Consider the following 27,994-nt stretch of genomic DNA (forward strand, 5'->3'; position numbering starts at 1 on the left):
TGGCACTCAACTTTAGGTTGTTCCCATGCACGCGCAAAGTGCATGCACTCCCAGGCCATGTGATGACATCACTTCTGGGACAAGATGTCATAGTGCAAGCCACATGATGCCCCAGGGAGCACTCCTGTGCTCTGCAGCGGGCTGAATCAGACTTAATTTGGGCTGAATTGGGCCTGTTTCGGGTTGCTGTGGAGCCTGGGAATGCTGCTGGGGCAACGCAATGGGCCCTGGAGTGCTCCTGCACTCTACAGTGGCTCGATTTGGGCAGAATCAGACTCCAGGAGCACTGCTGAGGCAGCACAATAAGCCCTGGAGTGTTCCTGCGCTCTGCAGTGGCCCAATTTGGACCAAATTGGGCTGCTGTGGAGCCCAGGAGCCCTGCTGGGGTGGCAAAACAGGCCTGGAGTGCTCCTCCATCTGCAGCTGGCTGAATCGGGCCTCTTTCAAGCCAAAATTGGCCTACTACAGCACGCAAAAGCACGCCACACCACCAGGGAGCACACCCCGAGAGGCACGTTCCCATAGCATTTCCCTGCTGGACAGGTAAGTGTGGGGGGGTGAAGGGTGGGAGTGAGGGATCCCCCACCCCCAGCAGGAGACTGGCAACCCAACTGTGGCAGGGAGGCCCGATGTGGCGGCAGTGCCCTCCTAAGGCCCTGCAGTGGCTGCACCACTGTGCTGAGCCTTCCCGTCACCGCAGCGGCCTCCTCGGGGTCTCTGAGGCAAGCTGTGTTGTAATTGGTCATACTTGCCCTCACGATATTAATGCTTATAAATATGGCAATATCATAAGCCTGTCTGCTCATGTGTTTAAAACACAGACAAGCTGCTGGGCTAGGCAGGAGATGGGAAAGTACTGGAATGTGAGAAGAGAAGTAAGACTAACTTAGTCCTCCACCCCGGAGTTTGTGCATAACCATAGAACAATGGAGGTCTCCAGAGGTACTTGGATGAATCCATTTACACACCTTGCCAATTCTACCCTTTACCCACTCCTATTGTAGCCTCACCCATCCAGCCATCGTGGGACATCAAATAATCTTTTTACACCTATAGTTCATCCCAGGAAGACCTAATCAAACCTTCCTAGTTCATTGTCCCACCTTGGAGACCGTTCACCAGACTTATTGTCTCACCCTGGAGACAGTTTCCCAGACCTTTGTCCCACCCTGGGAAGAACCATTAAGGCATTGTTTTAGGGCAGAGACTCTCAGTCCTGCCTTAGGGCATGTTACGCAGTATATATGACAGTTCTACCACGTGCTCAGTGTGTGTGTGTTCTGGACCCTCCACATACCCTCAGATGGCATGTCTGAGCCCTTCTCCCTCTTGCCATGAAGTACTAGTCACTGAAGCTGCTCTCCCTTGGACACTCTCAATCTTCTGGACCCGGTAACTATAAAACCAACTCTGCAACTCTCTCCAACTTTCCTCTCTGTTTTTTTTCTAGTTAGCTCTCTGTGTGTTTTGTGTGTAATTGATCTGTAATATTTTAAATAAAAAAACCATTTTGATTGAATATCTGCCCGCTTATTGAAAAGGTTCTCTAGAGGAATTGATCCTTATAGACATTGGCACACAAGATCCCATAGTTACCAGCCTCTTGCATAGCTGTCTTCCTTGCTTGCTAATTCCCCCACAAATTCTCTTACTCTCAGGGAGACCAATTCCGATAACAGTGTTTCCAACAACTCACCTTTTATACCCACGGAGCGGTGTGCAAGTACACCTGCACAGGGATAAAAAGTGAGTTGTCACCAATACAACTTACCTTTTATATAGTAGGATCTGCCACATTTTGTATTTTGCATGGTAATGGGGATACCAGAGAATATGACAAAAAATATTATGTTTAAAAACTGAATTGATTTACAACCATAGGTTTAAAGATTCTGTAGGTCTGCAGATGGCATCTAATTGTACTACAAGGAAAATAAGAAGTGACTGTCCCAAATCAGCCCCAAAGTTTGGTAAGTAAAAAAACTACATATTGATTTAATTTATCATTTTGTAATGTTCTGCCATACACTAAAAGTAATGTGTATCCTTTAGATATATACGAAGTATCAAAACTTGACATGAAGTATTCTAAAACTGTGTGTATGTATTCTGAAGTAGTATCCATGTTAGTCTATCATAGCATAATAAAATGAAGTTCAGTGGCACCTTGTTATGGTTAGGAAGAAGGGGAAGGTGACTGTCTTTGCTGGGAATCTACCTTAGACCAAGAGTTCCCTGGAAAACTGTCTGGTAATGAGCTGCTACTATTCAGGTATCTCCTGAGAACATCTAGAGTGACATACTGAGAAAGTGCCCTTCTGGCTCAGTCCTAGCACTTTAACAATGTAACAGGGTGGAAACCTTGAAAAATACCTTAAAGCAAACTATGTAGCATCCAGATGGTCTGGCATGTAGGGAAGAGATTCAGAGAAATATACCAGAGAAATGTATTGTACTAAGGATGCCAAAAATATCTTTATAGAAAGAAGGTTTATTATAGAAAAAAGGAGAAAATGGTGGTGGATTCAAAAGGGGCAGGAAAGGGGACAAAACATAAGGAAGAGCACACTATCACACAGCACACAGTCTGTCAAGTTAAAGCAATAATGTTGGTCTCACTCAACTAAGTACACTTTGTCTAGGTTGTAGCAGGTTTTTCAGAGAATGTACAGATTTCCTTGCAGCACCAAGATAGTGGGGGAGTCATTAACCTCTGTCCCTTTGGTCTTGGGGACTCCAGATGTTCCAAAGCTGGGACCAGAGAAAGGTCCATAGCTCCAAGATATTTATGGGCAATGAAGTCTGATCTAAGCCAGCCTCCTCAGTGAGATTGATCAGCAGATCTAAGCAAACCCCAGAAAATCTCCATCTCTGATATCAGAGACTATTACTACCAATTTCAGAATTATTACAAGATGATCCTGCCATTTTAAAGACTCTGCACTTCCATTATAAAAAGGGATTCTGGACCAAGCTGTTTGTCAAAAGAGGATTACATTGGCCAGATGGTGCCAATGTAGAATGGAGGATAAAGCATTATTCTCATCTAAGCCCCAAGGGTCCAAGAACTCAGATGCTCTAGCTGATGCTCTTGAGCCATATTGAATCTCAGGGTTCTGTTAAATCTCTTAAACACTAACAACATATATTCCAGCACATTGTGAATCAGACCTCATTTCTTCAGATGTTATGGGAAGGAAATCAATTTGGAGATTTTATAAGAAAAATCACAGAAGGGGGGAGAATAAGGAGGAGTTGGAGCAGTGACAGGCTTGCTAGAAATCCTATCATAAATCTTTCAGGTGTGATTCCCTGTATAAGGGACTGGAATAGATTTAGTTGTTACACATAAGGAATGTGGGAGAAGTCAGAGGTTCTTAAGGGTGTACAGTGAGGACATTTCCATTTCAGTTTTGAATCCGGGGTTTCCGAACAAACTATGTACTGTTACTAGTTTTTTCTAGTAATAAATCCATGTGGGTTTTATTATTATATCATCATCATCATCATCATCATCATCATCATCATCATCGTGAGTTTCAGCCCCATTCTTTGCAATGAGGGCTTTAAGGCTCTTTGGGACAACTGTTTTTGCAGTTAATGGCACCACAATTGCTCATAACACAGTCTTGCCTTTAAACTATCAACTCACCAAGTTTGAGTACACACAACAACAGGATCCAGTGTTTAGGGAACCCGAAGAATCTTTAGGGATGGCATCAAGATGAGTGTTGGCTGTGCACATACACACTTTTCTTTTCAAGAGGAAAGGTTTGAGGAAACAAGGATCTGGGGCAGCCCAAGTGCCCAGATTTTGGGGAGGGAGGGCAGACCAGTGCCTAGGTAGCAACTAAAAAAAATCAAGGTGTACCTTTCCTCCAACAGAGTTAAACTACTGGAATGTTTCTGAAGCCAACAGGCAGGGAAGAGGCAATGCTCCTATGACCCGATTCGCAGGGAGACAGTGCTGTGGTCTGGGTAGCAACTAAAAAAAAGATATGTGCATAATTCCTCTTCCTGCCAAGGGATTATTTGGCAACAGCAGAAAAAAATGCACTTGTGCGCATTGTGTACATTTTACCTTCCCGCCAACGGAGTTAATGAATAATGTGAGGGCTCTCTCTCCTTGGGATCCAATTGGTGAATGCTGTTAATGAAAACAAGATGCTGTGTGCTCGCTGCCTTTCTGCTGCTGCCACCGCTATGTAGTAAGAACCAAAATGAAACACAAACTTTTCGGTGGGAGGGTGTCGTTATAATTTAGTTTTCCAAAGACTTTACTGTTCTGGATGCCGTTTTAATGAAACGAAACCAAATCCCAGTGTATTTGTTTTGTTTTGCATACTAGTTCCTGCTTCTCACAGGATACAAATATACAAAATGTATCAAGTGTGATAAACACAACTAATCAAAGAAGCCGCCTGAAGCTTAAGAAAAATTAACTAACATCAGTACGAGGATACAGTATGAAACAATATGTAAAGGAAAGCTGATTAAAGTCTCTAGAAAATGGTTCCTATTGAGCTGTTAGAAAGTATAGTGATTAAGGAAATTCAAGTATCTGCTTAAGCCAGGGTATTTACTGTTCTACAGAAAACCCTTCAAAGGCAGAAAACAACATGAAAGTGCTGAATTAGAACTCATCAACAAATTAAGCAACATTGATTGGTTTGCGGCAGGGCTCATTTGGAGGTGGAACACGCCAGAACGGCGTTCCGGTAGATCTGAAAAGAGGTCACATGGGTTTTTGCTCCACCCACGTGATTCCTTTTCCTCCTGGCTGTCCTTGTCTTTAGCAGCAGGCAGCAGAGTGAGTGCAAGCTGAGTGGGGCTGGGCTCCAAAGGAATGTAAGCTGCTTTGAATTAATTCTGCTCTGCTGCTTTATTTTCATTTGTGACTCATGGGAGAGAGGGAGAGCGAGAGAAAGAGAGAAAATGAGTGAGTGCAAGCCGAGTGGGGCTGGGCTCCAAAGGAATGTAAGCTGCTTTGAATTCATTCTGCTCTGCTGCTTTATTTTCATTTGTGACTCATGAGAGAGGGAGAAAATGAGTGAATGAGTGCAAGCCGAGTGGGGCTGGGCTCCAAAGGAATGTAAGCTGCTTTGAATTCATTCTGCTTTGCTGCTTTATTTTCATTTGTGACTTGTGAGAGAGAGAGAGAGAGAGAGAGAGAAAATGAGTGAGTGAGTGAGTGAGTGAGTGCAAGCTGGGTAGGGCTGGACTCCAAAGGAGGGTAAGCTGCTTTGAATTCATTCTGCAGCTTTATTTTCATTTGTGACTTGTGAGAGAAAGTGAGTGCGTGCGTGCGTGCAAGCAGGGCTGGCTCTCCAGAAGAGGGTAAGCTGCTTTGAGTTCATTCTGCTTTAAGGAAATACCTGGAGATTACTGGGGAAAGGGGCCTGAGGGGTGGATGTTGCCTTCTGACACACTTCTGGTGATGTCAGGGGGGGTGGCATATGCTAATGAGTTATGCAAATGCGTTCCTGCAGTTCTTTTTCTAGGAAATGACCCCTGGTTTGTGGATTGACAGGGGTATTTAAATTGTTCAGTTACTTCCCCATGAAATAAAGCCCCCAGATTTAGTATACTTTGGCATACTTATTTCATCTGAGATGTTCTAGTCATCTAAGTGTAAACAGGTTTCCATGTACATGACACTTACTAGATTAGGAGCTATAAGCATAAGACTTTATATGTCTCTCTCTCTCTCTCTCTGACTGTATATGTAAAAATATTTTAAAATTGAAGTAATTTTAAAATTTTCAATCCAGTTAAAAACACACCTAACAACAATCCAGTAAGACGGATATTATTTATAAATTATGTTTTACATTTCAGCGCTATTTCTTAAACTATTATCTATCATCTATAAGATGGTGCAGACCAATATTTATGCAACTAAAAGGTAATAATAATATTTGAGATATTATATATCAAATCTAAAATAAAATGCATTTTAAATTACATTGAATTAAGCATGCTGAACTTGTCAAATATGATACACCATGGGTAGGTGAAGTATTTCAAAATATTTGAACATTACTTTATAAGCCAACAAGTAAGTCTGTCCCTCAGAGTAGCTTGGAGACCGTTTAATGGATGTGTGCCAGTACAGTGCTGTTTAAACAGTGCAATGTCCTAACTTCCATGACTATAAAACTTGCTCATGGGCCTTGGAATATAGATTTAAAGGATCCCTCAAAGCAGATGTTTATTGTGGCCAAGGCTCTTCATGGCAAGGATTTCAGTTTTAAATGGTTTATATTTTAAAACTAGAATTGGCATAGTCTACTTATGTGCTTTCTTACAAAGCAGAATATCTCAATAGTTAAAGCACATGTGATCTATGATACATGATCCTCAGTATGCACTCAAAGTGACTTTTGGGGTCAGACCAATGTCTAGAATTGGCCCAATGAAGCAATCTACTAATGAGAACTGTTGGCTACTGTTGCATGGTGAAGGGAGGGGGAATGATTCTCATCCTCACCAGAATTGACTGAAACATTGAGCACTTTGTTAACAGTATGACCATGCATGATTACTGACTGGCCAGCAACCTCCATTGAAATTAGCAGTCCATTTAGGACTGCAAGCTACTTACTGGAGTGGATCCAAAACCACGTTTCTGAAGGTGCAAGGAATTCTACTGCTGAGGGCAATTTTCTTAGTTCCTCCCTCCCACGCCAGTCCAAAATGGCCCCTGAATTCCTGCTCCGGAAGGAGAAGAGACACACAGAAGCAGGATTCTAAGGGTCATTTTGGGTTGCCAAGGGGAGGGGGGAGGGGAAAGCTGCGCTCCATGGCCAGAACTCCTTGTGCCTTTGGAAACACAGCACTGGACCCACCCCAGTAACTGCACTTGAGTGTGGCACTCCTTACCTCCACCATCACCTTCCAACCAATATTGACCCTTTTGGTATAAAATCATAATAGATCATGAGCTGCTGATGGTGGGCCCAAAATCACAGTATCGTGAGGAACAAGAAATGGCATTCTGTGACGGGTTTGTTCACTTCACCACAGCATTCAAAGGACTGAGTTTATGCTTGAACAGTAAAATATTAGCCAGTCATGAATGCTTAGATTAGATAATGGGATCAGAAATCGCTTGCCATTCAGATATTCTGGCCTAGTAACCGAAAGATCCACAATTCTACATGAAATCCTAGAACTGCCTTAACTAAAAGTTGATACATATTTTTAACTTCTCAGAATGTTTCTACTTGTAGTGTATTTTGACACATCTGTTAATCTGATCACAAGATTGTCCCCATATTTATTTATTTATTTATTTAATTCAATTTGTATTCCGCCCTCCCCGCACCAGCAGGCTCAGGGTGGATTCTAATTAATAAAATACAGTATCTTTAAAACCAATAAATAGTCCTTTCAAAGTTGAAGGCAGTGCTTTCTCATCACAAAATTCTCAACAAATTGGAAAATGAACATGCCTTTTGCCAGCTGCAGATGAAGAATTTTGTACATAAATGGTGTGTCACCGTGCTCCATTCAAGTTTTGACTGTACTCAGGCAGGCAGGAAAGCAGGTAGAAAGGGCTAGATTTCACCCTTATTGACTACTATTATCAGGGCTTTATAATAATATGAATACTGACACCCTTTTTAAACAAAAAAGCACTGACAGTATCCTACACATTTTCAAAGTGTTTTGACATCGCAAGTGCCAGTAGGAGTGCACAAAGATGTCAGAAATCTCCCTTGATAGAGACAGAGAACACTTGCTACTTCTTCAAGCATGAGAAAAAAATATTTATGAAGAACAATGTTGAATAAGGATCAGCTTCTATGACAGAAGAGTGGGAAGAACCATGGCCGTATCAAATTCCAAACCTCAACAGGTATAAGAAAAACAGCACCTAAAGAAAGAGGATTCCATTTTTTTATGAGCCTACCACCTCTCCCCAGAAGTTGAAAGAGGAGGTGGCATCAGACATTACCTCCCATCAGAAATGGAAGTGAACTTCTTAATGTATGAGCTACAATTTATGATTGCTAAGAGAACGGTAATTAGAGGCAACCAAGCAACTTCAAACCATGGCCGAAGTTCAAGCTGAAATCATGATTTAGTGTGATACTGCAATAATTACCCCACAAAGTACTATGAAACAACACACAGTTCAGTAATAACAGCAAGATTTTGAATACCTACATCGAAAACTAAGTTGGTGTCACCGTAGAGAATGGCACTTGATCAACTGTCCCACATGTATGAGTAACAAAGATCCATTGTGATACATTGGTAGAGATGGATTTAGATACCTACTAGGTTTTTTTAAATTTCAAAGGGCAAGGGGCCATTGCTTCTTTCTGCCAGTGTAATTCTTTCATACAGAGCTCAAATTGTCCTAATAAGTCTGCAAATAGTTCATGAATCACCATCCTGGGGAAGGGTAATTATTTATTTGTACCGTGTAATGGGTGAAATATATTGGAGATGGTTTTTCTACCATGTTTGTTTAGCAAAAACATGTTCACAACTCCTTTTTGCTTTTTCAACATTGAGACTGTGAAACTCAAAACCAAACTTATCGTTTTGTTGATTTGAATCCATTATAATTCTGTTCATTTCTGATCTACATAGCTGCCTGCATGTTTGTGATATTAAAATGTTAGGTTGTAGGTCCCCAGTAAATTGAACTAGCAGATCAAGTTTTATTGTAGGTACTCAGCAACAATGATAGCCTATAGATCAAGTACAAGTCCTTCAGACTTGATTAGAAACTAGGGTGCAAACATAACATGAAAGTATTTTTGATTAAACTACTGGGTAGAAAGGAATAAAGTAAAGGTAACTGTTGAAAAGTTATATGTGAGAAACCAACCAGACGCAATAACTGAGATCGCTATTTTTGCATCTGTTCTGTGATTGTTCCATGCTGAAGATAGGCCAGGCAGGACAGAGTACAGGAAGTCTGATGAAACTCAGGAACTGTACTGGTGGGCTCATATTTCTAGAGACAGCATCAGAACTGAATGGGTCTATTAATATTTCATTTATTTTGTTTTATTTATTTATATTTTATCTTGACAGAGATATATTTTATACTGATACACGTTTTGGTAACCAAAGAGTTGTGGACAACATTATCAATGATATTTCTTGTATGCTCAAGATACCTAGGAGGAGTCTACATATTGTTAAGTATCAAATAGCTTTCTTTGTAAAAGTTTAAAATGTAGAAGTTATTTGGGAAAGGGCAACAAATAAATACTTTCTTAATCTACAGTTATGGTAGGTCCAAATTTTCCAAGATTTTTTTAAATCTACAGGTTCCAGCTGGGAATGGGAACAGATAAATGAATGGAGAAGCTTAAGAATCAGCTATCAAAAATGGTTAATTACCAATGAGTGTCTTAGCTTAGATCTGCAGGAAAGTGGACATACCATCTTGTCATGATAGATAGGATTGGTTCTAGCCAGCTTTTTGCTCACTCTCAGTACCCTCCTTTCTACAGCCGTACATCCCACATATATTTTATCCATGCAGGTCCTATGATCCCCAGAGTAGCCATCTTGACAGTGCAAGGGTTAGGGCTAGTGAAAAAGTGTTAGGATATCCTTTTCACCAGTGGAAAACCTAGTTGGACCCAACCAAGATGTTGCTGTATTTCTTTGATGCCCCTTCCTTAATTTCTAACAATGAGTTACACTTCCATGTTGCAACTTGCTATTTTGTAGTCTCATTGTTCTGGCAGTATGACATAGTGTGGCAACATCATCACATGATGATTATGGATTTTAATGTGTATTTTATCTTGTGTGCCATCTTGAAAGCCTTGGCTATGAGAAAATATAAACATAATATAAATAACCACATCAGCATGCCCTACATGTCTTGCCAATACTGTGGCTAGTTCCAGTGCATGTTTGGTTTTCAAAGAACTCTGATCAAAATAAACAGAGAATCATTATATATATTTATACAATTAATTTTTAGTTTATGCATGTATTCTGAATGTGTAAGTAGACATACATCCCTTTTATAATATACTGTAAAAGTAAAAGAACTCTTCATGTCAGCATACCAGTCCTTAGTTAGAGATATTTGGGGAACGGAGAACCACATTTATCATCCTGAGCTCCTTGAAGAGAACTAGACAGACTGCCTGCCTGACCGACAATTTGCAATGTATAATATTTAATTGAATATATAATGATTAAATGAATGCTTTCTTTTCTCCAGCTGTCTACCAGCAAAGGTTGTATTGCTGGTAATTTAAGTTACATTGAGGAAGATGGTACAAAAGTGAATTGTACCTGCAGTACAATGGTATGTATTATTGATTCAGTGAATTTGATAACAGTATGTGGATTTGAACACAGGATTTCGGACAATCTAACCACTAACTACTAATTTGGAGACTCCAGATGGTGCAGAACACCAAAGCTAGGCTGTTATCAAGAGCTAGATGGAGCATGTATATTATTCCCATTCTGTAGTCACTCCATTGTCTACCCATCAGTTACTGGGCTCAATTCACAGTTCTGACTATCATTGGCAAAGCTCTTCAGGGTCTTGGCTCCTCTTTTCTGTAGGACCACCTCTTTCCCTATGCTTCACCATAACAGCTTCACTCATCTGAACAGGGCCTTCTACAAACACCATCCTGCAACTGGGCAAATCAGTTGCTCCTCAAACATGCGGATTCTCTTTGGTGGACCCATATTGTAGAATGGCTTGCTTGAAGAGGTCAGGACTAGAGATGGGCATGAACTGAAAAATGAACCAAAGTTCATGATGAACCAGGCCGGTTCGTGGTTCATGAACCGGTGGTTCATCAGAGCCCATTTCTGACAAACCGCCACAAATTTTAAGCTGGACCATTTGGTTTGTTTTTTAGTTCGTCACTGCAGACAGCGTGGTGCCAATCAATCAGTTTCCTAGGCAACAGGGGATGAACTTCCTGCAGACTTTCTGTTGACCCAGAAGTGGCCTTCTGCTGGCCTGGAAGTAACCTTCTGCTGACCTAGAAGTGACGATTTTCAGACCTGGATGTGATGTTTTCATGAACCAAACGAACCAGTTTGTGAACCAGGGCAGGTTCGTGAAACTTCATGGTTCGTGAAATGCAATGAACCGCGAACCGCACAGTTTACAAAACTGAATTATTCAGGAGGGCTTTATCACTCAGATAATAGGATGAGACTGGAACGAGGCATAATCATTCAAATGGACTCATAGAAACAGGAAGTGACCAGTATCACACAAGAGCTAAACTGCTGGTATTTAACTGAAAACTGCCATTGATTATTCTTGTCTAAAAATGTAGCATGGTATCTCTATTTTTGTGGTAAAGTACTTGCATTGGAAAATAAATTAAAAACCAGTTCATCTTTACACCAAGTAATTTTGATGACTGTATTAGAAATGTATTTGATATCACTCAATCACTGCAAGTTCATAGGACTGAGGTACTGAATCCCAGCAATCAAGCAGCAAGTTTTCTAGATAGTGCTCAAAATTGATCTGGAAGCTAGGTGACCGTGGGTGATATTAATTCTACAAGCTCCCGCCTTTCTAAAGAGGGGGAAATTGAGTCCCTCTCCTTCCCCTGAAATCAAAAGTCCCTGTATTAGATGTGGGTACGAACCAAAATACAAATACGGTTTCTGACGAACCGCCATGAACTTTTAGGCTCGTTCGTTTGGTTCTTTTTTGGTTCGTAACTGCAGACAGCCTGGTTACGATTAATCAGTTTCCTAGGCAACAGGGGGAATGGGCTTTCTGTAGTTCCAGAGGTGATCTTCTGCTGCCCCGGAAGTGACATTTTCATGAACCAAACGAACCAGTTCGTGAATCAGGGCAAGTTCCTAAAAGTTTGTGGTTTGTGAAAAGCAACGAACCATGAACTGCACGGTTTGTTTTTTTCCCAGTTTGTGCAAATCTCTACCCTGTATCCCTAGGAATTATTTTCATGTTAGCTGAATGGATGTAAGAGGGAGTTTACCCTCTTGTGAACCCCTGGAGTACCCCAGACTGAGAAACACTGCTTTACCAATCACTTTTGCAGTCCACTAGTAACTTTCAGTAGGAAGACATCAAGATTTCTTGTCACTAGTAGTCTTCCTGGTATAGTAGCTAAGCCATAATTCTCTTTGCAGTTGATGTTTGGCTATAATTTTCACTAACAGAGGGTTTCTGAAAGTAAGCGGAAATATCAAAGACCTTTACTCTCTGATCCATGGCAATAAAATTATTGCCAGCATAGAGTGGAGGAAGGTTTTATTTATGTATTAACATATTTATACCATGCATTTTCCACTGCCCATACATTCCTCCTCCTCCTCCAATATGAAATTGTATAATGTGTTTCTCAGAATTCTGCTACAGCATTCCCTCTTGTGCAGCTTATATAGACTAAGTTTGATTTGAGCAATTTTCTTCTCTTAGTCTTACCCAACTAAGTGATTTAATAATAATAATAACTGTGCTTAAATACCAGCTCTCTATTTCTATTTCAGTGATAATGGGACCAGAAATAACTTTATGTTATTAGCCAGCAGAAGGCACTGATGGAGACTGATCTTTCCTACTTCCTCCATCCCCAAGCACCACCGGAGAGCCTCAAAAAGGTGATGCTGAGGGTTGGAGGACCCATGTAAATAAATAATCACACAATTTATGTCACTGCATTCAGGAGAGGAAATTGATCAAAATTGGCCACTGCTGCCTGTTCTATTGGGAGAGCCTCTTGCACCAACAGAACACTAATAAAAAGGATGATTTTGCTTATTTTGCCTTTTTCAGTGCAATCACCTATACGCATGGCTTTTCATCATACAAGTTCCCTGACTTTCCGCATCACTTCAACCTATGGGTTGGATTCAGTACAAAGATACTTTGAGAAATGCACAAGGATTGCTAAGCTTTGGAGCTTTCTCCTCTTCCTAGTAGTCATTTACAATCCTGGGAAAGTTTGTTGCTAGAGTTGTGGCACCTGCATGGATTAATATCCTTATGAGATGGGAGGCTAAAATGGGGCGGTGGAGAGGAGCAAAATCATTTTCTTCTTCTTCTTCCATTAGTGAGATCCACTCACTCAAGAGGCTGCAGGGAACAATTTCAAATCCTTTCTTCACTGAAGCCTCCCTACCTGAGTGGCAGTTACTCCATGTGGGTACCAGGACTCTAGGTATAAACATTTTCGTGATTGGAAATGGCTGCCGAGAGAAGGGGAAACCTGGGAAGATCAGCAACATCATCAACACCTTCTGCTGATGGGTTGCAGGATCCAATCCTATGTTTTCTGGACCCTAAGCCATAAAAGTGGATAGAGCCTAGGACATACTGTGGGAGAAAAGCTTCCATGTCATCTTCATTGGAAATTTCCTTCTTCTTTCACAACAAATGCATTATAATTGCTTGTGCCATCAAGTCCCTTCCAACCTATTGGCAACTCTATGAATGAAAGATCTCCAAAATGTTCTATCATTTACAGACTTGTTATAATTGCTACCCTTTACTATTTTCAGTGCTACGCAGTAAGTAAACGAATTAAAAACACATTATTACTTAGCTATTGCCTCTTTTAGAACTATAACAGAACATTTGCCTCCGTCCATACAATATTCAAAGTACTGCAAAGGTATGAAAAACTTTTCAGACAAATAATTGTAGAGTTTATTTCTCCAGAAGTCCTCTTACTTCAGTATGTTCTGCACACCTGCAATGATACTGTAGTTAAACATTAAGACCACACACTTCAATTTACTGTGCCAATTTTTCCTCTGTCCTGTTTCCCCCCTCCATATGTTTGCCATATCGAAGCGAATTCCTGCATGACATATGAAATGTTAACAAAGATTTTCATAACTCTACTTACCAGCTAAAGAATGATAAAACAAATGGAAAATATAGCACGGTTAAAATTACTGTAAACATCTGTCATAAGGATATTTGACTTTTAGCACTGTCTAGTGACTATATGAGTGTTCCAACAAAGAATGCTATTGTATTCAGAAGAGTATCTAACAGTGCACTCCTAAGAACACTTTCCTGGGAGTAAGTTCCCCTAAGTAGATTTGAATAGGAATCTGAATAGACCTGCTTATTACTGCTCTCATAGGCTGTGATCTTTAGGATGCCTAATTGGGTTCAGTGGGACTAACATCTGAGTGTATACTTTTAGAATTAGGACATTTTTATGTCCTGACCTGGATAGAGAGGCAAACTTGATCTGATCAGATCTTGGAAGCTAAGCACTGTTGGCCTTGGTTTGTAACTGGATGAAGACCTCCAAGGAAGACCAGGCTTGCTAAGCAGAGGCAGGCAAACCACTTCTGTTCATCTGTTGCTCTGAAAACCTCAGCAAGGGTCACCATAAGTCAGCTATAGAAAAGTGCTGGCGAGTCATTCTCAGTCTAATCCACCTCACAGGGCTGTTGTGAGGATAAAATGAATGGGAGGAAAACATAGTAAGTTGTTTTGTGTCCCCATGCAGGAGAAATATATAAATGAAGTAAAGTACTGTAGAAACCTATTATGGATATTTAGGATGGGGAATTTATTCCTGTTCCTTATTTTTAACAATTTTATGTATATTTATCTGTATATGATTATTTGTTTTACTTTTGTTGTTTTAGACAGCCGTACCATCTAATGTTGAAGGAATGAGAAGTATCCTTTAGACAAAATATCTCCTTGCACCAGCCAAGGGCTACATTGTAAACATTTTTTTTCTTTAACATATGGCATACATACTGAGTTATGAGAAAGGATTTATCACTTCATTGTGTGCTGTACTGAAATTTAACAATTTTAGATTTCATTTGTAGCCTTAACAATCCAGATTTGATCACCGAAGCAGAATTTATTCTAATTGTAGAAAAAGATGCAACATTTCAGCGGCTCTTGGATGACAACTTCTGCAGTAAATTGTCTCCATGTATAATGATTACGGTATGAAGATTACACTGTAGAACTTTAGAGTAAGATGATTTCTAAGCCATATTTAAAACATAGTTCATTACACGCATCCTAATTAAACTTTATTTCATTAGGGGAAAGGTGTACCGGATCTGAACACAAGACTTCTAGTCAAAAAACTATGGGATTCATGTCATGCACCTATCTTTGCTCTCATGGATGCTGATCCACATGGTAAATGTAGAACCTCTACATCCCATCTTGTGAAGACCGGTCCAGAAGTGATATGATACGATAGCAGTTATTGTGTATAGCTAAAGGCCATTACAAACATAGAGAATGTAAAACATAAATCATAAATTACATCGCTAAAATAAGTCTGAAAATACTCATCATGTTAAAAATATTTCACCCTTCAGATACAGCTTTTGCTTGTATTTTCTTGGCTGCCAAAGCAAACGGACACTGCACAAAACTAGCAGGTCAGCATCTGAGAGAACGAAAATCAGCTCCTCACTTCGAAGGAAAAGCTTAGGCCCTTCAAGGGCACTGCAAGGAAGTTAGTTCTAGGCTCTGTGTAAAGAGGGCAGAACAGAATATAAGAGGATAAAATCCTCTGGAACCAGAGCTACACATATACAGTAGTGTGAAGCATAGGTTTTTGGGGAGTAGCAACTATCAAGCAAAGCTGTTGGTATGGTTTGAAACCAGGTAGATGTAAAGGCTATTCTAATATTATGAAGGGTGATGTTGGATAAATAGGAGGCTCTAGCATGGTAGCTTTTAATCAGTTTATACCAAGGGGAAATTAGGAGCTGGGTATTGATTGTCTATTTGTGCCAACATCATACTTGAACCCCTAATCATGGTCTCAAGTGCAAGGAGAATCAACACAGCTACACTCCAGCTTAGTTTCATCCATGATGAAGGATGACCTTTGGTCTCTGCACCAAAAACTAGTGGAAGATGGCTCTGATGCCATTAAGTGTTTTGAAGGGATTGCCCAACTTCTCAGCCCTCTGCTCACTAATGACGGACCAGATGTGATATCATGGGATTTTACCATAGAGTTTTTGCAAATTCTAGGGCATCCCATGACATTCCTCCTGGTTTTCACTAGAAATGATGTCAGCATCACTGCACAACCCCACCCCTCATTTCCTCCAGATGCACCAGGAGACAATACACTGGGTTGCTAGGAGTCATTATAGTGGGAGACGTTGCAACTGTTTCTATACCACCCATGTGACCTGGACTTTGTGGGCTATGCTGCGAGATCCTTGCTGCATGCCAAGCTGCTTGCAGCATGGCCTGATCCTGCTTGACCAATCAAGGGCGTTACTAGGACATGTGACCATGTTTCTCTGTATCTGAGACGTTCGCAATCAGAACAATTTGCCCCAACCAGTGTGCCTTGTGCTAATTAGATGGAATGCAATAGAGAGCCTCTCATCCTGACCTATCTGAAGGTAGGAATAGGGGAGGTCAGGGCCCAAGCATTATTTTGGGGGGGCCCAGTAGTACAAACTTGTAAAACACGCATGTACACACCAACACCACAGTCCCTCATCCCATACATACAATCTCCTGAACCCTGAAAAAAATGTTTTTTGTTAACAAATTACTGTTACATATTCTACACTTTGCCTACTTTTACAACTTTTGTTTAATGATAACACCCAGCACGTGAGTCCTACAAGTTTACTAACTATTTTGTTACTTTTTGGTCACTACCAAGTGATTATCCTATTGATATCTTTAAAAAAAATCTAATGGACCAATGAGGCTGCAAAGATTGAGCCAAATAACATAAAGCTTTATTTTCCTGGCCTTGTTCATTGTGAGATCATAAACTAGCCTCCCAAAGTCAATTTCTCTTGCAAGTTTACACTCAAGATGCATAGGTGGTTTAACCATTCTAGCCCCATTTTAGAATACCTGCAGTGTTTGATGTGTGCTAGCTAGGGTTGCCAGGTCCCCCCAGCAACCTACGGGGTGGGGGGATGACCATGGGGGGCAGAGAACAGTACTTATTTTTGTCATGGGCCTGCTGTTTTAACAAACTGTTTAACAGGTGGATGTGAGAGCAAATAATGACTGTTTCATCATTATTTATTTTCACCTTTATATATATGTGAAAGTAGAGTTGCATAATGCATCATGCTCCAACAATAGGAAAAGCATGATAAATGATACTGTTTTTCAACTAGGTATCGAAATAATGTGTGTCTACAAGTATGGATCTGTGGTAAGTTTTTGTCAGTTTTAAATGCACCGATTTTTTTATGCACTCTTTTTTGTTTAGGAATAAAAGGTTATACCAGGGATCAAGTCTTATGTATATTTTAATTAAAGCAAGCTTATATTTCCTCTCCCAGTGTTTGTCTACTCAAAAATGCCCTATCAAGCTGCCTGATTTGCAGGTATGAAAGCAGTGTATGGGGGTAAAGCAGGGTGGACAAACAGCACCAAGGGAAATCATTAAGCGTTATTCTGATCACAGTTTCTAATGTTGCTTTTTAGTTTAAAAATCACTGAAAAGAGTTCATGCTTTTTTGTAATTTGTCAGGCAGAGTAAACATTACTAGACTATTACAGAGCAAACATGGACTAGACTACTAGAAAGCAGTTTCAAATGTTCATATGTGTTTGTAGAAAAGAGCATATGTGTTTATATGTTATACTGTAGAGTAAGCTGAGGCTTTCAGACTTTGAGTACAATTCTAAAAAGAGTTGCTCCATTCTAAGTCCATTGATTTCAATGGGTTTAGAATAGAGTAACTCTGCTTAGGATTGCACTGTTTGTCTTTATGAGTTTTAAAAGCCAAGAAGAAAAACAAGTAGAAAAAAGTAAGGGAAATCTTCAAAAAAAGTGAGGAAGGATGCAGAGAACCAAAAAGCTTATGCAGGATGAGGGAGTGCACGAGTGTACTGATAAGCCTTTTCTCTTCTTCTATGTTCATTGCTGGTGCTCCTAAGCCATTTGTTTCTTTTATGCCATTTTCACACCACTTATATTGTTTTCAAATTTCTGCAACCCATACTAACAGCGCAATCCTATGGCCGGCCCCAACGCCGACGCGGCTGCACTGGTGGTGTGGCGGCGCCGCCGGGCCGGATCCTGTGCCAGCAAAGTGTGGCCGCAGCGGCGCCCGCAGCGGCGCAGAGATGCAATTTTGGAGAACCAGAAAGTGTTGTGGGCGGGTCTGATCCACGGCCGCCGCCAGGCGCAGCCAAAGGGCGCTGTTCCTGACAAGCGTCAGGGGGAGGGGCCAGGAAAGGCGCAGCCTATGGGCAGCACGCGATCCCGGCCAGGCCCCAGAGCAGCAGGCAAACCGCGCCCATGCTGGCAGACTGCCTCGGCTCGTGTGTCGGGCGGGGCTCGCAGTCGGGAAGGAGAGGGGTGGGCGTAGTCTGAGAAGCCTTTCCCCCGTTTGCCCAATGTAGCACCAAGTCCCTGGCGGCCGCGTCCAGAGAGGTTGGCATGGGACTGGCAGGCGCCCTGCCATGAGGAATCCAGGGCAGCAGCCAGTCTCTGGCAGCAGGGGACAGCCCCCAAGTGGTGCCGAAGGGGAGGGCTGGCCTGAGGCCGCCACCAAGAGGCAGACACAGCGGGCCTGCCCCCTCGTCCCCATCCCAAGGCAAAGAACACAGACACCCATTGCACAGAAATCAGCCTTTATTATTATATCATCCCACCTCCCCCAGCAGACGTGAGGAAGGGGAGGCGTGTAGGAGAGCCGTCTGTGCAGCAAAACACCCCACCCCACCCCCAAGGCGGCAGCGGCGGTCACCGGCGAGGCCGGCGGCCGGACCCCCTTGGCCATCCACGGGCCCGGCCTCTCGCACGCAACTGGGCCCGAGGGAGGGGTGCCTCTGGGGCGGGTGGAACTGCTGCAGCGGGTGGGGCCGGAGGGTCGAGGATGGCGACGAGCCGCCCGAGCAGGGCTTCGGCACGGACTTGAGAGGCACACCCCACCCCTCCCAACAACCATGGCCTGTTGGCGTGGGAGGCTGGCAACTGCTCCACGGGATTGGATGCGAGGCAGGACGCCCTGGGGTGGAAGGTGTTGGAATGACCAATGGGGCTGCTGCAGACGCCCGAGGGGCTGGACCCACTCTGGGAGGCGGCCGCTCATGGGACTGTGTTGCTGGGGCTGCGGCTGCGATGGGGGCGACCCTCCCCAGGCGCGCGAGACCTCCTGCCCGGGATATGGCATCCACCTGCCACCACCCTGGATTCTCCATTGGTGGGGGCTAGGGTTCCAGCGAGCGGACCGTTTGCCCTGCCATCTCCCGCCCCCTTGCAGCTGCAGCTCGCACCACCCTCTCCCTGGCTTATCGTGTGCCAGCTACTCTCCCCACCGGGGATCCCCGCTCACATGCCCCGCCCCAACCCTCTACCTGGCCATAGATACAGGGGGGTTAGCCGTGTTAGCCTGTGGTAGCGAATTCAAAAAGGGTCCCGTAGCACCTTTACAACTATCCAATTTTATTGTGGCACAGGCTTCTGAGAATCAAGTTCTCTTCGGCAGATGGGTGGTACAGACACTGGTCAAATACAGAGGAGGAGGGGGGGAGGAGGGAGGGAGGGGCGGGGAGGCAAGACGGGGTGTGTCGGATACATTTGTGGCAATGTGCAGGTGGGGAGATGTGACGGGAGTGTTGGGGGAGGGGCGGAGGACGAAGTCAGACTCGCAGACACAGAAAACAGTTGTTGTACATCTCGTTTTATTGCACTGGAAAGAGCGGGCTTGCGTTTAGGCTGGCGAGGGAGCCGGAGCATTCCACACAGCCCTCCTTCCCGCTCGGAGGGGCGGGGCTGGGATGCAGGCCGCGGCGCGACGGTGCTTCCTGGGCTGCAGCCAACCGTCCGTCAGAGATGTTTGGGGAGGGCGGGGCGCGGGGGAGCAGCCATGCCCTGGACGTGCCTGTGGGGGAAAAAGACACGTGTGGGCTTTGCCTCATTCCACTGGCAAGGCAAGCCCCACACTCCGCCATCCGGGGGGGGGGGTTGCACATGGTCGAGGGCAGCAGCTGATGCATGACGGTCTGGTGAGGATGCACTCGGCCTTGGCAAGCCTTTACCTTTAAGGGAGAGAATGAGCTGGTCACAACAAACACCTGGCCACATGTGGTTTTCGAGGCGCCTGCCTCTGAGGCAGCCAGGGGTGGCCATGGTTGCCCCCCACCCCTGCTGGGCCTCACCCAAAGCGGCAAGTGAGCGGGTGGGTTCAGGTGAATGGGCGGTTTGCACTAATTTGCGGAATGCCCCCCCACCTCCTCCTTACCTGTCAGCGCTCCGTCGGTCATCACCAGGTGGGAGCGCCAGAGTCAGGGCACCTGCAAGGAAACGGGAGAGCATGCGGTTAATTTGCAAAGTGTCATTCCCTTCTGCCACGGAAGGGTTAGTTTGTTTGTGCTTAGTTAGAAGCAACTAGCATGCATCAGTTAGCTGTGGAGTCATTCTTTCTATCACGGTAGAAAGAGAGTTAGGCAGACATTTGCACCGCTTCCCCTTTATGCGAAGTTCCCCCAGTTTTTCGCAAAGTCCCCGGAGTGCATTCTGCGCCTGCCAATGTGAATGCCCTCAGCCCGTTTCGGTTTTCAAAGGGGCAATGCCACTCAGCAGACGGGCAGAGCCTCCGGCCGAGTGCTCACTTACCTGGGGGTTTGGGCGGCGCTGGCCGGATGTTTTGTAGGGCGCGGTCGCAGGTGATTGGGTGCAGAGAGGGGGGCTCGTCCACGCCGGGCGCGCACGCTGATTGGTCCCCGGGATAGTTCTCATCCTATGCTCCTTCGGGCCATAGGGGCGGGGCGAGGCGCTCAGAGAGGGGGCTGATTTTTCGCCGTTCCATGGACGCCTATGGGCTACGCCTTCTTTTTCCGTGGCGTAGCTTTTTTGCGCCGCTGTGGGCGTTCCCGCTTCTGGAGGAGCTTAGGGAGCGGACTAACTCTGACCCCGCCTTGCTCCCCGCCCCCCCCTGCGTCGGCGTAGGGCTCTACGCCACTTCTGCGCCGCCGCCCGGGCGCCTGTGGCTTGCACCGGTGCTGGCCCGCCGGCGGGCCAGCGCCACGTCCCAGCGCGGGCGGAAGGCCACTTACGCGGGCGTACGGGCTAGATGCGCCCTCGCAAGCCTTAGTTCGGTTCCTGTTCACTTTCCGTGCCCTTATTAGGATTGGGCTGCCCCTGTACTTTTTATGGAATGTCCCAGATATTGCTCATATTGACTTCCACTGTGTAATCCACCTTGAGTCTCAGTGAGAAAGGCAGACTGTAATTAACAGAAACAAATAGCATTTATATGTGTTTGACACAAAAACAATACTAACCCAATATCAATTTTAAATTGGTTACCTGGCTCTGCAGGGAGAAGTTGGTAACATGAGTTTCATTCATATAATTTTTCATTCCTTGTACTGGAAAGTAGCCTATTTGCTTTTATTTGCAGTAGATTTCTTTACCCTTAATAACTTTGTATGACTAATTTACTGAAGACTACAATGTTAGGATATGTCTAAACAGTAGTCAAAATTTGTGCTGATTTTGCTGCTTTCCTCACTTGCGAGGTCTGTGTGATAGTATTCCTCCTCCCTGAATGTGACTAATATTGTCTGTATGAAAAGGATCAATTTGCATATGAGCAAAGCCTCAAGCAGGAGGGAAGATACTGAAGTCTTTCTCCTTAAACTGGTTTTCCTTTGTAATCCCTTCTTCCAAGCTACTTTTCCACAAAATATTTTGGAAGCATGGTTGGTACAAAATACAAATAAAGTCACCTGGTGGATTTATCAAACAAAAGCTGCAGGTGGATGAAGATGGCAAGCAGCCCCCTGCCTGCTGCTTTTCCCTTGCAAATGTGGGGGGGGCATCTTTTACGCATCAGTGGGAAACACATGGTTGGGAATCTAATGTTTGTTACCAAATGTGTGATTCTTTCCTTTGTTTAAATTCAGCACTGATTATAACAGAACGAATATGCAGTTGTTCTTGTTCTTGTTCTTAGTCTTGTTTTGTTAGATGTGTTTAAATGTACAGAGCATAAATGCCCTGACCTGAATAGTCCAGATGAGCCTGATCTCATCAGATCTCAGAAGCTAAGCAGTCGCTTGGTTAGTAATTGGATAGGAGACCTCCAATGGAGACCAGGGTTGCAGAGGCAGGCAATGGCAAACCATCTCTGTTAGTCTCCTGCCATGAAAACCCCACTGGGGTCACCATAAGTCAGCTATGACTAGAGGGCACTCTTCACCACACAAAGTATAAATGCATGGATAGATGTAAAAATGCAGGGCCATCAACTGAACCTCAGCAAAATATAGAAAACTCTGAGATCAGTCAAAACCAGATGCCATAACAGCAGGGCTTTTTTTTTCAGTGGGAACGTGGTGGAATGGAGTTCCAGAACCTCTTGAAAATGGTCACATGGCTGGTGGCCCCGCCCCCTGATCTCCAGACAGAGGGGAGTTCAGATTGCTCTCCGCGCCGCTCAGCGCGGAGGGCAATCTAAACTCCCCTCTGTCTGGAGATCAGGGGGCGGGGCCACCAGCCATGTGACTATTTTCTCCAAGGGCAACCCACTGAGTTCCACCACATCTTTTCCCAGAAAAAAAGCCCTGCATAACAGTAAGTGAATACAATTAGTTCATTGTATATTCCCATAACACAATTTTATGATAAATAAACTGCTTTACAAATTTGGCTTGAGTAAGACTGCCCCAAATCCTGATTTTATATTGTTTCAGTTCAATACGGGCAAATATAAGCAGAATTAAGCACAATGTTTGTTATTTTTCACTTCAGTCAATGTCATTTGAAGCCCATCACCTCACAGTTCCAGCTATAAGGTGGCTTGGACTCCTTCCATCAGATTTTGACAGGTTAGTTATTATTTTTAAAAGGTATCATTATCCTTTGTCTTTTATAAAAACCAACAATGAGTCTGCTCTAAATTCCATAAAACTGGAAGAATTCTACTAGTTTATTTTAAAATATACATTGGTAGATAGATGTTGCTAAGACCAGTCTATTCAGAGTCTCACAGTGCCTTATCAAGCTACAAGAATAAAGCCAGAAATTAACTGAAGAGAGAGTTCTATATATAATAGCATGTCTATGTATTACTGTGTTCTTTAATTCTCTATTGCTGTTTCCAACTAGTTCTTCATTCATATGTGACGCTCAATGCCATGTATTTTACACAACTGCAAAAATATTTCATGCCGAATTCAGAATTCTGAAAAATTTAGCTGCTGTTTTTCAAAAACAAGAATCAAATTCCTAAGACTGCAACAAAACACTGAAATGTTTGTGGCAGTGCCCGGTGAAATCTAAAAAGATTTCTAACAGAACTAAGCAGGGGCTAAAATTCTAGAAATCTGCAAAATTGTTTCTCCTCCCCTCCCACTAGCAGAAGCACAATGAATTATGCAACACAATAAAAGTATATACAAATTGGCACAAAGCACACTTGGCCTCGGTGATAAGTGATCATGTCCCCAGGTAAGTAGAGCAGCATTCAGATATATACTGCTGTCTTATTTGCTTCAAACAAATCATGTAATCCCATTACTACACCTCTGTGGTAAGAGAGAGGTAGGGATTCCTCAGGCTGCTGTAGAAATTGTTGGGTAAAATCACCGCACTTTTCTCTCCACTGCAGAAAGCCTACTGTTTGTCTTCATCACATATAGGGCTTTTTTTGCGATAACCACTAGCTGTGGCTGTTGCTGATCCAAAAGGGGAGATGTCCCACATATGCAGAAAAGCACAGATTAATATTACAGGGAATACGTGGCTACCAAACAATACTGAAAAGATAGAGGGTGGTGGGATGCAAATAAGTTCTCAGTAAGAGCCAAGATACAAGTGACGCCTGACACAGGTTGGACACTTGTCAGCTTCCCTCAAGTGTTGAAGGGAAATGTAGGCATCCTGGTCTTGCAGCTGTAATGGAGAGCCAAGCTGTAAAACCAGGACGCCTACATTTCCCATCAAAAGTTGAGGTAAGCTGACAAGCGTCCAACCTGTGTCAGGCGTCACTTGTAGCTTGGCTCTAAGTTAAAGAATCAGTCTACCTCTAGCAGAGACAGAGGGCCAAATTAAAAGTGACAATTTGCCATAAACTGGATCTGGATTCTTCTGACCTCACTCGTAGTCTTACAGTGAGATGGCAGCTGGTGGGAACTACATTCCCAAGAGCCCACAGGGGGCTGATTCAGATTGGAGCCATGGTGCAAGGGGGAAGAGGGCTTTCACTCCCCACACCATGCTGTTTTCATGACTGGAAATGGCCTTGGGTGTGTGATTTGCTGTGTTGGGAGAGCACACATCAGGGTTGCCAACATGCATTTGGGCTTGTGATCTCCACACTACAGAGATCAGGTATTTCCCCCAGAGAAAATGGCAGCTTCAGAAGGTAGACTTCACATCCCCACTGAGCTGTCTCCTCTCTGTGAACTTTGCCCTTCCTAGGCTCTGCCCTGGAATTTTGACGAATTTCCCAACTTAAGAGTTGGCAACCGTACTACACATGTAGAATTCAGTGTATGTGCACCGCCCCCTCCAGGCAAATTATGCCCCCTGAGCTGTTAGGAATTTGGAAAATATTGTGGGGTTTAGATAAAAACCCCTCCTGCCCCCTGCACCACAGCCCTAATCTAAATCAGGCCTTGCAGCTCTTGGGAACTTAGTTCCCAGCAGCTGTCGTCTGACTATTTGAGAGTCAGGTCAGGGGAACCCAGTTGTGAAAAAACTTCATATCTAGTTTGGCACTGGAGCTGGCCTCTATATTTTGCTGCTAACCACATATTCCCCATAATATGTAGCTCTGCCCTATTAGTCGTTCTGGATCTCTCTTATAAAGCAGTACCTCACTATTATTATTTGCAAGTGTTTGTAGTTAATGAAATGGCTATTTTTAAACAGTTTTGAAAAATAAATATAGCCTATCTGCTTTTTTAGGTTGAATATTCCTAGGAGTGCATTGATTCCACTGACTAAACAAGACCAAAGTAAGCTAGCCAGTTTGCTGATGAGACCTTACATTTCTTATCACCCAGCCTGGAAAAAAGAAGTACGTATGAACCATATTTTCTTCCATTTCTTATATACTGAGTAATACATCCTACTCCAAACAAATTGTCTTCTGCTTATGGAATGCTCTGAACATAGCAGAAATACTGAGAAATTTTTGATAGTAGGATGTGGACTCAAGAGAGCACTGCTTCCAACCTGACATCCTGCCTGGTGGAAAGTTGCCCCTGGATTTCCTCTCCCCTGTCTGTTCAGGACAGCGGGGGTGTCATATAAAGTATTTCTGGTCAGGTTAATATGACTCCACATCATGGGCATCCCGCCTCTTTTAGCCCAGTTTTGTTTGGTGTGGATCTCTAAAAATTGTAGCACAATCCTAAATAGAGTTACTCCAGCCTAAGTCTATTGTTTAGGATTGCACTGATAGTCTGATTGAGGAGAAGCACCTCAGTTATATGAATCTTAGTGATAGAACTACTTGAATTGTAAGATATTTTGTTTTTCTTTCCAGAAATTACCCCTTTCTCCCTGATACTTAAAATATAAAGAACATCTTTCAGCACAGTTGAAACATCACATCTTAAAATAGCATAGCTATGGTTTGGTATCAGTATATCTAATATGTAACATGGCCCCATCTGTGGATAGTTAGATTTGGAGATTAGAGCCATGAACAGATTTTTCTGCAAACCTGAGAAAATCCCCAGTATTGTTGAAAAATATTTTTTTAAAAAACGGTGGATTTAAAAACCTCCAAAACTAGGAGCATCTTGTATTTTTAAGAAAGAAATGCTCTCTGCAGTTGCCATCATAGGGGTTGATGGGCAACCACAACAACATTGCCAGCCTTCAGGCCTTGGTTTTTGTCAGTAAAAGGCAGGTGGAGGGAGCAGGGTCCTTTCCGGGCATGTGTTGGCCTTTGAGGGGGACTTACTAGGACCAAGGCACAGCAGCAATCACTGGCAGGTCTAATGGCTCGCTACTATTCAGCAACAGTCACTACATAAAAACCAGGTTGTGTAGTGGTTAGAGTTCCAGACTAGGATCTGGGAGACCCAGATTTGAATCCCCACTGCTGTGGAAGCACACTGGATGATCTTGAGCCAGTCACACACTCACAGCTAGGGTTTCTAACCTCCAGATGGTGACTGGAGATCTCCTGGAATTATAACTGATCTCCAGGCTACAGATATCAGTTCCCCTGGAAAAAATGGCTGCTTTGAAGGGTGGACTCTGGCATTATACCCCACTGAGGTCCCTCCACAATCCCCAACCTTCCCAAATCTCCAGGAATTTTCCAAATGGGAGGAGAACAATGTAAGCTACTTGGGTCCCCATTAGGGGGAAAGGCAGATTATAAATGAAGTAAATAAATAATAAATATAGCCAGTGATGATGGGCAGATAAAAAGTAAGTTGCCTGGTGGGTGGGAAGGAGAGAAGGAAGCAGCAAAAAGGGAGAGGATATGGAGGCTGCCAGGAAAAGGGAAAAAGGAAATAGCAGGAGAAAGAAATGTAGGAGAAAATTATATGCCCCAGGCAGGTCATTGTGGGTTCCCCACTTGTGATGTCTGAACTGACAAATTATGTTTTGTGAAACTGTGATCAGCCAATAAACAAGAATCAAAACCCGTTATTTAAATTGGGTTTGCAAAGCATGGCTTGTGCTACTTGCCGTTTTCTGTGCTTGAATGAGTCACCCATAGTTATGCTAATTGTTCTACTTCCAAAGGCTGCTGCACCATAAAGATTAGTGTGTATTTATGAATGTACAAAGCTAAGATATACACGGTCTAAGAGAATAGCAAACAAATGCAGACGGGCAATTCTAAACCATGGTTTTTCTATCAGTCTTGAATTTCTGTCTCAAATCTTGATTTATTGGGATGTTTGAGTTGAACTGTTGTTTGTTACCACCCTATAAACTATTACGTACTTTTGAATCGATCCTAAACAGAATTAGTCTTCTAAGCCCATTGACAACAATGGATTTAGCAGGGTACAACTGTTTTAAGACTTCACTGAAAGCCACTCCAGTATTAATAGCATTTTATTAAGTGTTCACCCCTTCCCAGAAAAAAATGTAAGCAATTATAATAAAGAGGTTCTAACTAACATAGAACAAAAAACAACTTGCCCAAAAAACCATGCAAGTTGCTGATTGTACCATAGCAGCAGAGGATGAGACATTATCAGCACAATTCTAAGAAGAGTTACACTTTTCTTAGCCAGTTGATGGGAATGGATTTAGAAGAATGTGCTTAGACTAGCTCTGTTCAACAAGGCATTTTCCTGTGTTACAGTGACTCCTCTGGGTCATTTAAAATTGTGCATCATAAATTTAAACTGAAATCTAATTTTCAGTTTGTTTTTTTTAGCTAGATATTATGGCAACATCTAAAATGAAGGCTGAAATTCAAGCATTGACTTCTTTTTCATCAGATTACCTAACCAAAGTGTATTTGCCAAACAAGTTGCAGTTTGGTGGATGGATATGAATATTTAGACAAACCTTCAAAATGCAGGTTTAACTCAAAGCTGTTGAAACAGGCTTCATAAAATTTTCAGTCATTTTGAATTGAAACACTATGAAGATATTTAGTATGAGATTTTGAAAATGTTTCTGAGTTTCTTTTTTGCGTATCTTTGTAATTTTTTATCTGTTTCCTCATCTGTGTTCATCCTTCACAGTACTTCCAAGATGGTTTAACATGTTTCAGTGTTGTAAAAAACTTGTTAAAAGCTTGAGTAGTTCTCATGATATAAACATTAAAACACAAATTATCCTGTATCTGATATTTTATTTTTAGCGTATCGTTATATTGTCAGTGTAAAATCAGAATGTTAATACTGTGTGCCTTCGCCCTTATTTGTCATTATTTACTTCATTTTAGTTATTATATGCAACGGATTTTCCTGCTGCTCTGGTCAAAGATAAATTAATTTCTTTCCCCTGTAGAATTATTTATTTATTATTTTTGTAATAAATAACAGTAAAAAAACCCAAGTATGAACAATTATATTTTATTTGTTTGGCCTTGAGTTATCCTCAAGCTAGTCTTTATATGC

General features: G+C 42.9%; 1 protein-coding gene across 1 annotated transcript in view; it reads left to right on the plus strand.

Annotated features, from left to right (window-relative positions):
- Window positions 1-27,523, plus strand: part of SPO11 (SPO11 initiator of meiotic double stranded breaks) — a 53,139-nt gene extending 25,616 nt beyond the window's left edge. Inside the window, exons 3-13 of the mRNA XM_054981214.1 lie at window positions 1,882-1,970; window positions 5,839-5,905; window positions 9,055-9,160; window positions 10,208-10,294; window positions 14,608-14,641; window positions 14,814-14,923; window positions 15,025-15,124; window positions 17,101-17,138; window positions 22,695-22,771; window positions 24,855-24,966; window positions 27,304-27,523. Of these exons, the coding sequence (XP_054837189.1) occupies window positions 1,882-1,970; window positions 5,839-5,905; window positions 9,055-9,160; window positions 10,208-10,294; window positions 14,608-14,641; window positions 14,814-14,923; window positions 15,025-15,124; window positions 17,101-17,138; window positions 22,695-22,771; window positions 24,855-24,966; window positions 27,304-27,423 (940 nt within the window). The 3' untranslated portion in view covers window positions 27,424-27,523. The remainder of the gene's footprint in view (window positions 1-1,881; window positions 1,971-5,838; window positions 5,906-9,054; window positions 9,161-10,207; window positions 10,295-14,607; window positions 14,642-14,813; window positions 14,924-15,024; window positions 15,125-17,100; window positions 17,139-22,694; window positions 22,772-24,854; window positions 24,967-27,303) is intronic.
- The last annotated feature ends 471 nt before the right edge of the window (window positions 27,524-27,994 follow it).

The sequence above is a fragment of the Eublepharis macularius genome, chromosome 5 (assembly GCF_028583425.1).
Source record: "Eublepharis macularius isolate TG4126 chromosome 5, MPM_Emac_v1.0, whole genome shotgun sequence".
Classification (NCBI taxonomy): domain Eukaryota; kingdom Metazoa; phylum Chordata; class Lepidosauria; order Squamata; family Eublepharidae; genus Eublepharis; species Eublepharis macularius.